At 38.7% G+C, this 14,796-nt stretch overlaps 1 protein-coding gene across 1 annotated transcript in view; it reads right to left on the bottom strand.

The window, feature by feature from the left end:
* Positions 1–14,796, bottom strand: part of EP300 (E1A binding protein p300) — a 79,316-nt gene that overhangs the window by 25,206 nt on the left and 39,314 nt on the right. Inside the window, 6 exon segments of the mRNA XM_002927026.4 lie at positions 218–355; positions 2,254–2,363; positions 3,385–3,462; positions 10,901–11,075; positions 11,953–12,070; positions 14,150–14,287. Of these exon segments, the coding sequence (XP_002927072.2) occupies positions 218–355; positions 2,254–2,363; positions 3,385–3,462; positions 10,901–11,075; positions 11,953–12,070; positions 14,150–14,287 (757 nt within the window).

The following is a 14,796-nucleotide window of genomic DNA, read 5'->3' as shown; positions in this document are numbered from 1 at the left end:
TCTCTTCCCTAGGTTGTCACAATTAGCAGCACTGCTGTGTCACAGAATAATCTATGTGCAGAATACCATATGTCCATAATTCCTCTTATTAAAAACTTAAAAACCATCTATTTTCACCCATTATTTGCTGCCACCCTTTGCTGTAAAAACCCAGATCAAGAGAAGTTTAAAGAATCACAAAAACAAGTGAAAAAAAACCCCCATCTGTGAGACCTACTTGAGACACTGGTGCTTGACCGCCAGACGGAGCCAAAGGCATATTCGTTACATTCATTCCCTGTGTTGAGAACTGAGTCTGGGGAAGGAACTGGCTCTGGCTGGAAGGCTGCTGCATGCGAGGCCCATAGCCCATAGGCTGCATAAGGGGGGGAAAAAAAGTAACACAGAGCACCAATGGCTTCATTATGTTATTCTACTACAGCCAGAATCACAACTGCTATGGCTCTGCTGAGGGGAAAGTGGGGTAGGAAAGGAAGAAAGTGTGCAACACTGGACTCTCCTGCAAAAACGATGGAGAACAGCCTTACAGCTGACCCAAGCCTACTCTAAAGCAATCAGAGGAGGTTACAGACAAACCAATTCTCCTGATACACAAATGCACCTGACAAGGTACAGAGGTAACTGTTCTTCGCATACTATTTGTTAAGTGACAGTGAATTACATCTTCACGCGGTCTGTATTCATGTCATGATGTTGTAAAGGCATAAACTGTAAGACTCTGTAATAGGTACAATTAAAATCTTACAAAAGTATGGCTGAACTTGGTAGCATTCATGGTCCACAAATATTTGAGGATTGTTACATTTCATTTCCCTTTTTGGGGGGGGGAGTGTTTATAGTAGCTTTATTCATAAAAAGTCAACAGCTGGAAACAACCAAAATGTCCACCAATAACACGAAGAATAAACACATTCTGGCACACTCACAAAACGGAATACTCTCAGCAAGGACAGACATAAACAACAATGAAGATGAACATTAGTACCATTATGTTGAGCCAGAATGGTCAGATACAAGAATACATCTGAATAATTTCATTTATTGTTGAAAAAAAGTAGTTAAAAAATGGTTGAAAAAAGGTCATGGTGATAGAAATCGAGGTATCAATTGTCTAAAGGGGACAGGGATTGAGTGGAAGGGGACATGAGGGCACTCTCTAGTGGAAATGTGCTTTATCTTGAGGATTATTAAATTTCATTTCTAAAATTCTCCTAAATATAGGCCTTTAACAGAGGAAGGAATTACGGAAAAACAAAGGTCATAAACTTCATAATCAAAGAAAGGTATTTATCTTATAAACGTGGCAGTCTGGTGCTCAAGGACTGAAAGCACTACCTAACTCTGAAAGCCTAAGTGTGGGGGTTAACGTGGAAAGGTGGATCGCCTCAGAATTTCCATAAGGAGCGATGAATGCTCCGAGTCCGCTTCTCCAGTCTCTAGAACCAAACAACTGCCCCTACACCACTCGTCCAACAGACAGTTTCCTGGAGGATAGGTTCTGTGTTTGATGCACGTTATAAAAGACTGTCAAAGTGTGCAGGCCACTAAATATTGAGACTCCAGAGAAAGGTGACTGGTTGCTCTTACCAGCTTTCTAGTATGAGGACCATGGGTTGTACTTGGAAACAAAACTTTCTTTTAGTTTTTATTTTATATAGATTATAATCAAGAGAGTTCTTAACTACACTGGATCCTCTATGTATTACATACACTTCAGAAACTTGGTTCTTCATTTAAAGCTGTAAACAGCTTTTATGCCACCATGAAAGTTCTGAAATTATTGCTTACAGAGCACTCCAATTTACAAATGTACCATAATTTAGCCATAATAAATCCCCTAATGTGCATTCAGGATATGGCCTTTTTTCAAAACAGGTTACATAATACAAGATCCTTAACATGAATTTTCTCCAAATTCTATCCTTTTGGTACCTTAGTGATGAATTTGTAGGATAAATTTCTAAATACAATTTATTGGTAAAAGAGACAGATGAAAATTAGGGATTATATAGCATTTACTGTGTAACTGTGGTATATGGTTTATGGTTTTCTCCTATTCCACTTTAAAAAAGTAACTATTTATTCTCACCTCTAAAACACATATATAATCATTTATCATGTGTTAAAGGTTAACCGCTTATAGTTAGCTGTTTAAGCAACTGTTAAGAGCTGGTTACAGAGTAGAAACAAATAAAAAGGATTTTTAAATATTAGGTAAAGGCCAAAATGATTACCCAAAGACGACACACTTACCGGGTTGAGAGTTCCAGGCTGAGCTAACTGTCCATGGTGCTGAAGAGGAGAGGTTTGCCGGGGTCCAATTGGGGGCTGGGGCATACTCATCTGGCCAAACTGATTCAAACCTGTAAGTACAAAATATTAGATCTAAATACCTTCATGGAATTGGAAAACTAAAGGATGAATTCTGATTCTGTACATCTTTTAAGTGTTTTTTAAAATAATTTTTAAAAAAGATTTTATGTATTTACTTGAGAAAGAAAGAGAGTGCACAAGCAAGGAGAACAGCAGGCAGAGGGAGAAGCAGGTTCCCTGCACAGCAGGGAGCCCAATGCAGGGCTTGCTCCCAGGACCCTGGGATCATGACCTGAGCCGAAGGCAGACGCTTAACCAACTGAGCCACCCAGGCACCCCTGATTCTGTAATATTTTATCAGGACAAATAAAGGAACCTGCTTTCGACTGCAAATAATTTAATTCACAACAGCCACAGAAGAACACTGTTAATTAATTAACATATGTTCTCTGAATAAAATTTTGTAATTTGGAATAAAATCCACCCTGACCAGTTGTTTTTATTTATTTTATAAGAGATTTTATTTATTTATTTGAGAGCAAGCATGAGTTGGGGGAGGGAGACCAGATGGAGAGGGAGAGGTGGACTCCCCGCCAAGCAGGAAGCCCGACACAGGGCTCAATCCCAGGAACCAGGATCATGACCCGAGCTAAGGCAGACACTTAGCTGACTGAGCCACCCATGCGCCCCTTGACCAGCTGTTTTTAAATGGATGCTTGATCATTTCATGTCTTTGCCACCTGACCTGCCAGCCAACCTGTGCTCAATACCATTCTCCTTTCTCCCTGGGCTCCAACTCCAAAATGTGCTCTGATTTCTCAAGTAGGTAATTATGATACACACTGCTGGTCTGAGGCAGGAATCAAGGTGGCAAGAACAATCTTGTAGTACACCAGAGACTCTTTTAAAAAGCCATGGTTGGGGCACCTAGCCGGCATAGTCAGTAGAGCATGGGACTCTTGATCTCAGGATTCTGAATTTAGGCCCCATGTTAGGCATCGAGCTTACTTTAAAAAAAAAAAAAAAAAAAAAAAGCTATGGTTAGATACATGGATTTCTTTTGTAACTCACCAGGCTGTGGAGTTATCCGAGGCATCATCTGGTTTGGCACACTGCCGCGGATCATAGATGGGTCAGGTAGAGGGCCATCTAGGGTGGAATAGAGGAATGGTTAGAATTTTTTTTTTTTTTTTTAAGATTTATCCATTTATTTTTGAGAGAGACAGCACGCATGAGCAGGGGGAGGGGCAGAGGGAGAGGGAGAAGCAGACTCCCCACTGAGCAGACAGCCGGACGCCGGGTTCCATTGTAGGACCCTGGGATCATAACCTGAGCCAAAGGCAGACGCTCAACTGACTTGAGCCATCCAGATGTCCCTAGAAAACCATCTTTTATCCAGTGCCCTTACATTAAAGAGGGACAGAGAGAGAGAGAGAGAGAGGGGCAGAGAGAAGGAAAAAAAGAAGAAAAAAAACCTCACAAAATATCTTTAGTAATATCATGAAAAATTCAGCCTCAATCTCCAAAGAATAAAGCTATGAACTTAGGAACCTGAAGTTCTGGAATATAAGAAAAGCCTCCAAACAGTTATAATCTTTGCTTTCTTTCAGTGTTGACAGGAAAATAATATAAAATCTTAAAAAAGCAAGCAAGCAAGCAAGACAGGCTACTATAGCATTTAATATGCTCTGTTTGACTAAGCTGGATTCTTTGGATTTTGTTCAGTGACCAAATTTGATGTGTACCCCCATGTGTTCTTTTTTTTTTTTTTTTAAAGATTTTATTTATTTATTCGACAGAGATGGAGACAGCCAGCGAGAGAGGGAACACAAGCAGGGGGAATGGGAGAGGAAGAAGCAGGCTCATAGCAGAGGAGCCTGATGTGGGGCTCGATCCCATAACGCTGGGATCACGCCCTGAGCCGAAGGCAGACGCTTAACCGCTGTGCCACCCAGGCGCCCCCCCCATGTGTTCTTATTCGCCCAAACCCACTGTGAACCCTGACCTTAAATAATTTGCATATTATATTGTTCTATACATCAAGGACCTCTTAAATACAAAAGCAGAAATAATTAAAAATGACATCAGAATATAAATACCCTTGAACAACATCTGAACTCCGCAAGTCCACTTACATGCAGGTTTTTTGGGGTAAATATGTATTTCTTAGAAACGTTTCTTTTTTCTCTAGCTTATTTTAAAAATACAGTATTTAACACAAAAAACATGCAAAATATGTGTTAACTGTTTATGCTATCTCTAAAGCTTCTGGTCAACATGCTATTAATGATTAAACTTTGGGGGAGTTGAAAGTTTTAAGTGGATTTTTAACTGTGTTGAGGTCAGCGCCCCTAACTCCTGGGTTGTTCAAGGGTCAAAAGTATGTAAGTTCTAAGGGTTTCTTGGATTATCTGGACACCCCCTAGCACAGTGCTTTCCAACCGTTTCCATATCACGGTACAGAGAAAATAACACTTCTACAGCACTCTGGGAAAAGACAAGATGCTTGCAGTGACCCAATTCTGCCCTGGACACCCCGTCGACCCAAAGTGCTATGCACTCAAGCCTCAGATATGCTTGTGGCAGACTATGCTCTAAAGAAAGCCTACCACACTTCAGACAATTCCAAATTCCCCGTCACTTCTACAAGTGTGCTATACTAACAACAAAAATGATCACACAACTAAGTGGTTTAGTGTAATTCAAGTAACTAAATCCACCAGGATTTACCACTAATATTGTTCTTAATAAAACTAAAACACAGCCAAATTGAATACTGGAGAGAATTCTGAACATTTATTCATATACTCTTATCCACAATTGTGCAAGATTTATAAAATTATGCATATAACCTACGTTCACTATATAAAAATTAGAGAACGTATGACAGATAAAACCTCTATAGTTTTAATCTTCCACATGTGTATTCACTACACTTTATGTAAAAGCAAGATTTTCACATAATATATAAAGAATTTTTCCTGTCAATAATATGGACAGGTGTTACAAGTTAAATGCCAGCAGGGACCAGGCAGTTAGTATCAACAAGTGGGAAAGACTAGGCATCTGAAGTACAGGGAACAGAGAGCGACTGGGATGAAGCAGGGAAAGCATAACTCTTATAACAAGCATCCACAACTTGGTACCCTTGCAGGAAGGAGGGCCAAATCCGCTAGATCCTCCCCTTCTTAAAGGAAACCAGAAATCCATATTCTAATGCAAAACCTTTTCAAATATATGAGACTAATCAAATGAAAAAACTAAAACCTAATTCCACTGCCCATATCTGGCCATGACATCTTCACTTACAATTACGATGCACATGCTACTTTTTACTGGCTACATGATATAATGTGTCATAAAACCTACTGTTGGCCCATGAAGCAGCTCTTCAATTCTCTTATCATAAGGAATATCTGATGGACATTGAAGGAACATTTTGATAATTTTTGATTTAGAAAATTTTAAAAAGTATACACACACACACACACATAAAACCATTAATTAAAATGCTTATCATTCACATTGAAAGAAAACACTCTCAATGCAAAATACACACATAGACTGGACAATCAAAAACCTTTTACAACACAACACTAAATTTATCCCAAATAAGCCTATCACCCCCACAAGAAACCAATATTAACAGGTTAGCATTTATTTCTTCCAGAATTTTTTTTTCTGGGAATTGTCATATTAAATACTATACAGATAATATACATACTTGTCAAGTTTCTCTCAGTATTTTTTTTTTTTTTAAAGATTTTATTTATTTATTTGACAGAGAGAGACAGCCAGCGAGAGAGGGAACACAAGCAGGGGGAGTGGGAGAGGAAGAAGCAGGCTCATAGCAGAGGAGCCTGATGTGGGGCTCGATCCCATAATGCTGGGATCACGCCCTGAGCCGAAGGCAGACGCTCAACCGCTGTGCCACCCAGGCGCCCCTCTCTTAGTATTTTTATGTTTGAAAAAATTGAGGAGACAGCTCCTTAGCTCCTTAATCCAACTCATTAACAATTAGGTTCATCATTTAAAGACTGCACATATATGTTGTTCATATTCACTTATAAACACCTTTCTAGGCTAATACAAATACCTACCCTAGCCACTCTTTGATTATATAACGCATGCCCTTGGGGGGGAGGCTTTACAGAAATACAAAAATGAGAAAGTACAAGTCTTCCATAATCCTTCCTTGTGCCCATAATCATTTTCTCATACAAATATAAAAATGAGGTAGAAATAAATTCATACTGAACTTGACAGATTACATTGAATATAAAAATTGTGTTTTCCACATTTCCCACTGCGTTTGTCTATCTTTTTAAAACTGAGATATAACCGACATGACAATGTATTAGTGTCAGGTGTACATGATTCAATATGTGTGTATTACAAAAGGATCACCACAGTAAGTCAGCCCCACACCCATTACCATACAGAGCAACAAGGTTTTGGGTTTTGTGGGTTTTTTTTTGTTTTTTGTTTTTTGTTTTTGGTGATCAGAACTTTTAAGATCTACTCTTTTAGCAAGGTTCAAATGTCTAATACAGTATTAACCATAGTCACCGTGCTGTACATTACACATCCTCAGGACTTAATCATAACTGGAAGTTTGTACCTTTTGATCTTCCCCCCCTTTCACCCACCCCATCCACACTGCTGCCCCCACCCCGCCTCTTGCAACCAAACTGTTCTCTGTATCTGTGAACTCATTTTTAAAAATTAAAGATGCCAAATATAAGGGAGATCATGTCTTTCTGACTTATTTCACTCAGCACAGTGCCCTCAAGGCCCATCCATGTCACAAATGACAAGACTTCCTTTTTTTAATGACTGAGTAGTATTTGTGGGTGGGTGTGTGTGCATGCACAGGCACACACACACGTTTTCTTGACCCACTGATGGACCTATCTTGGCAATTGTAAATAATGCTGCAATGAACATGCATATATATTTATCTTAACTAGTTTCTTCCTAATGGTGCACTTCGGGCGTTTCATCTGGTCAAATTAATCACTCCCTTTCTTCATGGTTTGATTTTATTTTCTGGATGTTTCCTCATCTACTTTTATGTTAGGACAGTTATAAGCTAGGTTTGGTTGGGCAATTCAGCCTTNGGGGTGCATATATATTTATCTTAACTAGTTTCTTCCTAATGGTGCACTTCGGGCGTTTCATCTGGTCAAATTAATCACTCCCTTTCTTCATGGTTTGATTTTATTTTCTGGATGTTTCCTCATCTACTTTTATGTTAGGACAGTTATAAGCTAGGTTTGGTTGGGCAATTCAGCCTTTTCTTTCAAGAAAACTTTCTTTTCTTACTTTTTAATTACAACTGTATTTAACATATTTAATGGTTTATAGAGCAGACTGTGAAGACAAAATGCCTGGGTTTGATTTTTGGTTCTGCCACTCACTAACACCGTGACCACAGCAAGTTAGGCCACCTTTCTATGCCTCAGTTCCTCACTGGTAAAATGGGGCAATAGTACTTAACATTAACCCTCAAATCTTTTTTTCTATGTATCTGTCACCTACTAATTTTCTTCTTACTATAAGCTCTACAGCCCAAAGTGGGGATTAAATTCATGACCCTGAGATCAAGAGTCACATGCTCCAATGACTGAGTCAGCCAGGTGCCCCATATTTTGTACCTTTTTAAATAAAGCTGTTTTAATTCTTCTGTGGTTTTTTTAAAATTGCTAATCTGGCTTTAAACTCAGTCAACTCTCCTAGCTCATTCCCCTCCCCCCTTAAACATTCATTCATTCATTCATTTGACAGAGAGAGAGAGAGAAATAGAGAACATAAGCAGAGAGAGGGAGAGGGAAAGCAGGCTCCCCACTTGAGCAAGGAGCCCGATGCGGGGCTCAATCCCAGGACCTTAGATCACGACCTGAGCCAAAGGTTGACGCTTACCTGGCTGAGCCACCCAGGTGCCCCTCCCAGTTCATGTTTCATCCCCTTTTTGTTTTCATTTCTTCTGTGTAGTAATTTTTTCTTTTGAACATTTCCTTTTTCTATAATGAATTTCCCTTGCCGTTTTAATTATCTATACAAGGACCACAGGATGAATCCTATCTGATCATTATTTATCTCTACATAGGGGGCAGTCCCCTCACGGTAAGCCATCTGCTCAGGAGGGTAGGTGGAATTACCTTAGAGGGGTTTCTCTAGCAGCCACACCTTGCCCTTCACCTTTAAGTAGAGGGCTCCAGATGGCTGGTTAAATCTGTTCAGCCTTCCAACTGCTTGGGTAAAAAGGGAATGCTCTGGAGAAGCCTCAATTAAAATATTCTAGTGTACAGCTTTGTGGCTACTTTAGCACTGCAATCCTGGGGGCACTGTTAAGATGTTTCTATAGTATACATAATGCTATTGTGAATATTTCTGTGCAATTGTACGTTACTCAGAATTAAATTTTTTAGAAACATGACAATTGGACTTAAGGGAATGAAAAAAACATTTAAATTCTCACCAACAGCATATTCCAGAACCATGTTACTATACAGTCTTTAATACCCACTTTAACCTTCAGAGACCCCAAAAGGTCACATTGATTTTACTAATTCTTTCCTTTTCTTTCCCCATTTTTCTTCCCATGTTTCATCTTTTTTCCCCAAGTCATATACTAAGAAATTAGCACCTTTAATACTGAAAATATTTACCTTGATTTGTCCATTAATTATGTTTATGGTATCTTCTATTGTCTTTTCTTCAAAATTTCTAGGTAGTATCTAGTTTAAAGACGTTTTTCATTTCACTTTATATTTTCTTCAATACATTCTGTGTACTACTTTTAATTTTTTGTTTAAAATTTAAAACTTTTGTTTTATAAATTAATTTGCATATGGGATAAGGTAGGGATCTCATTCACAAAATACCAGAGTTAGTACAGGCCAAAGGTCAACATATATTTAGAGGCTATTCAGTTCCATTAATATTTGTTCCTGTCTGTATCGATACACCATACTGCTTTCCCTCTAATGTAAGACCACAATTTAGTATCTGCAGACTTTAGACTTGGCTCAAACTTCTAAAGAACTTCAGAAAACTATCACACCCAAGTATCTCAGGTTTGTCCACTTGTCTCTATACCTAACTGTCCTGGTTTAGACCATCAGCATTGAATCAGTCTACTTGGTTGTAGTCTTGACTTTGTTTCTAAACATCTGTTTTCCTACCTACTCAAAAAACAACTGCTTGGGCATCTGGGTGGCTCAGTAGGTTAAGCATCTGCCTTTGGCTCTGGTTATGGTCCCAGGGTCCTGGGATGAAGCCCCACATCGGGCTCCCTGCTCAGCAGGGAGGCTGCTTCTCCATCTCCCTCCTCCCTGCTTACGCTCTCCCTCAAATAAATAAAATCTTAAAAAAAAAAACAACAAAAACAAAGCCCAACCAAAAAAAAAAAAAAAAACAGCTGCTTTGCCTTTGCCAGTGGACCTCCATGTATACTCATCCTCTGCCAGAAAAACTGGCTCTTCTCAATTCTTCCCACATCACGGCCCTATGAGAACATGTATCCAGCACACTGCATTTAACAAATGGGGCTGCTTAAGTTCTGTGGCAACCAGGAATTCACCACTTTACTATTTCAAGGCCTGAGGGAGATGAATTTCTCAGCCCACCTAAAACCCTGACATATGAGTTGGTGCCTACTGGCTTAGATGGCACTATCTACAGGTAGTCAGATTTCCCTGACTCAAGAAATACAGGATTTCCCCTCTCATAGCCTTTCTCACATCATTCAAAAAAGCCTGTGTTGTTCTTCACCATGTGTACAAAATTCATTTCACTGATTGAAATCTAGTAATGAGTCAGTGAATGAATAAGGGAATATGTAATAATCTTGGCTATCTGATTAATTCATTTGGCTGAGAAGGCTCCTATAACCAGAATACCAAAACTGTCAAGATGAATTTTAAATGCTTCTAAAAACTAAATAGTTCTTAGCCTTCACACATATTGTGTCAAGAAGAAAGTGTGACAGGGGCGCTTGGGTGGCTCAGTCTTAAAGCAACTACCTTTGGCTCAGGTCATGATCCCAGGATCGAGCCCCATATCAGGCTCCCTGATCAGCAGGATGCCTGCTTCTCCCTCTCCCACTCCCTCTGCTTGTGTTCCCTCTCTTGCTGTGTCTCTGTCAAATAAAATCTTAAAGAAAAAAAAAAAGGAGAAGTGTGACAATGTTAAGTAACATGATCTCTATTATCTGTTTAGGATGTATGAAAGCTGGTGGGGACTTTGAACCGCTTGGCCTACATCTATTGGATGCCTACCAAATTCAAGTCAGTGTAAACTTGTGCACTATCATTTTCTAGGTGTCACTTTGACAGAAAAGTATCTTGGGCTTCTAAAAATGATGCCAGATTATCAAGATTTAAGTACTTACTATGCCCAGAAATCTTAAATATACTGTTGTTACTTCTTTTACTAAGGGATGCATTAGTTTCTTTGCAAAGGCAAAAAAGGATCATTCAGAAACTCTAGGAAAATAAGCTAACGCAAATTAATGACCTCGGTTAGAAATCATTTACTTTATTACCAATTTCTCCCCAAAGTAACTGTAACAAAAAGCACTTACTGGAAGTCATTCCTGGTTGTGGCTGCCCCATATTGGGCCCTGGATTCATAGAAACTGGCACCATGCCTGCAGCACTGGGCAGCATGTTTTGTTTCTGTAGTCTAGTCCTTCGTTTTTCTTCTAGTTCTTTCTGGATCTTATAGATCTTCTCAGCTAGCAAGTGGTAGTATTCCGCCTTTTTGAATGTTGGAGATAAAACAGAGGTAAGGAAAAAAGAGGAACTACATTAGGTAACAGAAAAAATGACCGAAGAACCGACATTAGCTTCATTTAAAGAGGTAAGCAGAAACCCCAAGGGGGAAAAAAATCTAATCTATTTTTTTAAGTTTTTATTTTAATTTCAGTTAGTTAACATACAGTACAGTATTAGTTTTAAATGTGTAATACAGTGATTCAACACTTCATACACCATCCGGTGCTCATCACGACAAGTACACTGCTGAATCCCCATCACCTGTTTCCCCATTCCACACCCCTCCCCTCTGATAACCACCATCGAATCTACTTTCTTAGATCACTCCAGATGTGAGTTCATGTTTGAAATCATTATGTGAAAAGCAGCTTTATTATGAACCTACATAGTAAAGCATGACCTCTCAAAGTAGGTTTACAAAATATAAACTGGCAATTTGCAGCACATGGAATGAATATGCTGTACTTTGAAAAACTGCCAATTTATAGAACAAAGTTCAAATGATGTAGAGAAATTGGAATACTACTTGAGATGAATATACTAAGCAGCTGATTCACCATACTCTAGTGAAAATAGCACAGAGCTGGTAACAGCTCAACCACTTTTTAAGCTGACAGAAGGACAACCCAGATAAAGTGTCATGCTAGTGCACTGTATTATTAAGAGGAAAAACGTAAGATTCTTCATGACATACGCTTTAAGAAAATTGCTTTGTTATCTTGACTGTGCACAGTGAGAATAAGATAGGATAGCTAAAGGGTACCCTTCTCTAAAGTACACTATTACTTGTATATGTTACAAAGAATAAACAAATAGAACAGGTCCATTTCTGACTTTATATAGAAAAACAGATGCTCACTCGATTATTTGCAGATTCATACATGTCCCCTTCCACTTTCCGGGCATATGCAACTAAGTTTTCCATTCGTCTGTCTTTTAAAGCAGCAGGATCCGGAGTAGGAAATATGGCTTGAACACTAGGAAAAGAAAATTCTACCACTGTAATATCACGTCAACTTTTCATTTTTATCACAGTAATATACAGCACTTTAAACTTTTTCCTGATTAGTGTTTTCTCATTTTTATACAATGTGCACATTAAGTAAAATAAAAAGGGGTGGGATGTACTCAAATATTAAATAATACTGGTCCAAATGAAATTGTCTCTGTGGTAAACAAAAGGTTTCCCTGATCAGAATGTAAGAAATGACACCACAAAAATCGCCTCTGGTCCCTATCACTCTAACACAGAGCAAAAAAATTATACCATGCTATTTGCATAAAGGAAGTGAGGAAACCTGACCTTTGTCATAGTGTCAAGGACCAACTGCCTTTTCAGATCCTTCGATTCTCCTCAATTTATTCAGCTTCATAAAAATAAAACCTAATGGGGCACCTGGGTGGCCTAGTCAAGTTAGGCATCCGACTCTTGATTTCAGTTCAGGTCATGATCTCAGGGACACGGGATTGAGTCCAGTGTTGGGTTCCATGCTCTGAGTATGGAAGCTGCTTAAGGATTTTCTCTTTCCCTCTCTCTCTCTCAATAAATAAATAAATAAATAAAACCTAATAATCACTACAAAATCTTACAAGATAAAAAACATGAAGTGGAAGGGGCAGAGATGCATAATGATTCTGTCCCATTCAATGTCTTTTACGGTCTAACAGTTCCCTACAAAATGCTTGGCACTAGTGTTCCTGAAGATTTAACAAATATATTTCCAGTCATTAATTTTATTATTTGAATATTTCATGTTCAGTTGTGCAGGATTTGGAAAAACCAGATGGAAAAGAAATAAATGGAAGTTTAGAAGAATATCTGAGTTGGTAAAAAATTCTCAAGCACATAATATACTTTAAATGTCAAGTCAGATGATCAATCCCAAATAATCTATTATCTGTTATGAGATAACGGTTGTTAAATAATCTGAATGGCACAAAATAAGTTTGTTTTGGTTGTTCTTTTTTAATTCATTTTATTAAAAGAGTTTTCTCCTTGTCAAATTCCACTTCTAGTGCCATCATTTTTGAATTCCTAAATGAAACTTAAATATACTTGGTAGGCTAATGTAAGATAAAAGTAAGTTTAGATAAAAGATAGGCCACATGGTTCTTGGGGTGCCTGGGTGGCTCAGCAGTTAAGTGTCTGCCTTCCACTCAGGTCATGATCCCCAGGGTCCTGGGATCGAGCCCTGCATCGGGCTCCTTGCTCCATGGGATGCCTGCTTCTCCCTCTCACACTCCCCTTGCTTGTGTTCCCTCTCTCACTGTCTCTGTCAAATAAATAAATAAAATCTTAAAAAAAAAAAAAAAAGATAGGCCACATGGTTCTAAACCAATAAAAAATATGGATGGAATGAAGGAGAACCTTCTATTAAGTGGGGGAGAAATGGAAAAAAAAAAAAAAGACTGCTATCTCTGAGAAAAAAAAGCTGGACGTCATTCACAGTGCAAGCTCTGTAATGAGTGAGGTCCAAACTCTACTTTTATGATATCAAGCACATTATATTTTACTGCTTTCTATCCCTCCCCTCTTTCATCTGACAAGAGGTGTTTAAAGAAGTCACTTCTTTAAAGAAGCAGAATGCCTGGCATATATCAACTCCACAACAGTGGACAAACCACTGACATGTATTTTTGGAGGGCCAGAAGACCACAGAATGGCCACCACTCAACATCTTAAGAGTTTTATTAAATAAAAGTGTTACCACTACCATATTCTAATGCACTGAGACCTGGTTCTTCTTTTAAAATCTGAGTTTTACAAAAGGCAGTGACACTAAAATAATTTTTAGTTAATATACTGAAAACAGTCAATAGGTAGAATAGTCTATACACTGTTAAAGCAGGGCTCCTACAAATGATGGTAGAAAAGTTGAGAAGCAGAGAACAGGAAGCAAGAAAGCCACAGGAGCAGAAGCATTAGCAGCAACAGCCAGGCTACAGAAAAATCAATAATACTCCTCTTGTGGTTAAGTGCCTGGCAGATTGGAAGCATGTTGACATGGTAACTCTTTATGAATAAGACATGCCCAGTCTTTATGAATAAGACATACAGTTTGTGAACAAGATGATTTCGAAGATCCTGAGTAATATCTTCATGCCATTGTTTCCGAATTCCAGTATTGGATGGTTGAGCTGCTGTTGGCATAGGACCCAGGGAGGCCACACTGGCATTTTCACTCATCATTGGGCTTTAAAAAGGAATCGTGAAACAGTTTTAGTGAAAAAGGTAGGAGAAGGAAGATTTCATTTAGAGCTGACAGTGATGACCACAATGGATCCAACACACTATGACAAGTCTATTTATATAAAGAAATAGTGTATATGTGTTTGTACTTGTGTGAGGCAGAGTTAACCCACAACACTTCATCCTCTGGAGGGGAGGATGAAGTCTTGGGTTTAGCAGATTTAAGTGTTACACGTTGTAAGACTAAACTGTTACTTTGACACAACTTATCCCAGGGAAGCCACTGGGCAATGGATTAATTCTTACCTCTGGGATAGAGTCAACTCATTCTTCAAGCAGTTGCATACTTGCAACTCATTACTATATCCAGGGAAAGTACAGGTTACCCCCAATAACTGACACAATTTCAAATAAGACTGTAGAAAGCCAAAAGCATGGACTCAAATATAACATTTGCCTACATTCATCAAGGACAGCTTCAAATCAAGGAAACAACTCAAATAAGGAATTCTA

This window comes from Ailuropoda melanoleuca, chromosome 15 (assembly GCF_002007445.2).
Source record: "Ailuropoda melanoleuca isolate Jingjing chromosome 15, ASM200744v2, whole genome shotgun sequence".
NCBI lineage: Eukaryota > Metazoa > Chordata > Mammalia > Carnivora > Ursidae > Ailuropoda > Ailuropoda melanoleuca.
Note: the sequence above shows the minus strand (reverse complement) of the source record. Positions and strands in the feature narration are given on the sequence as shown.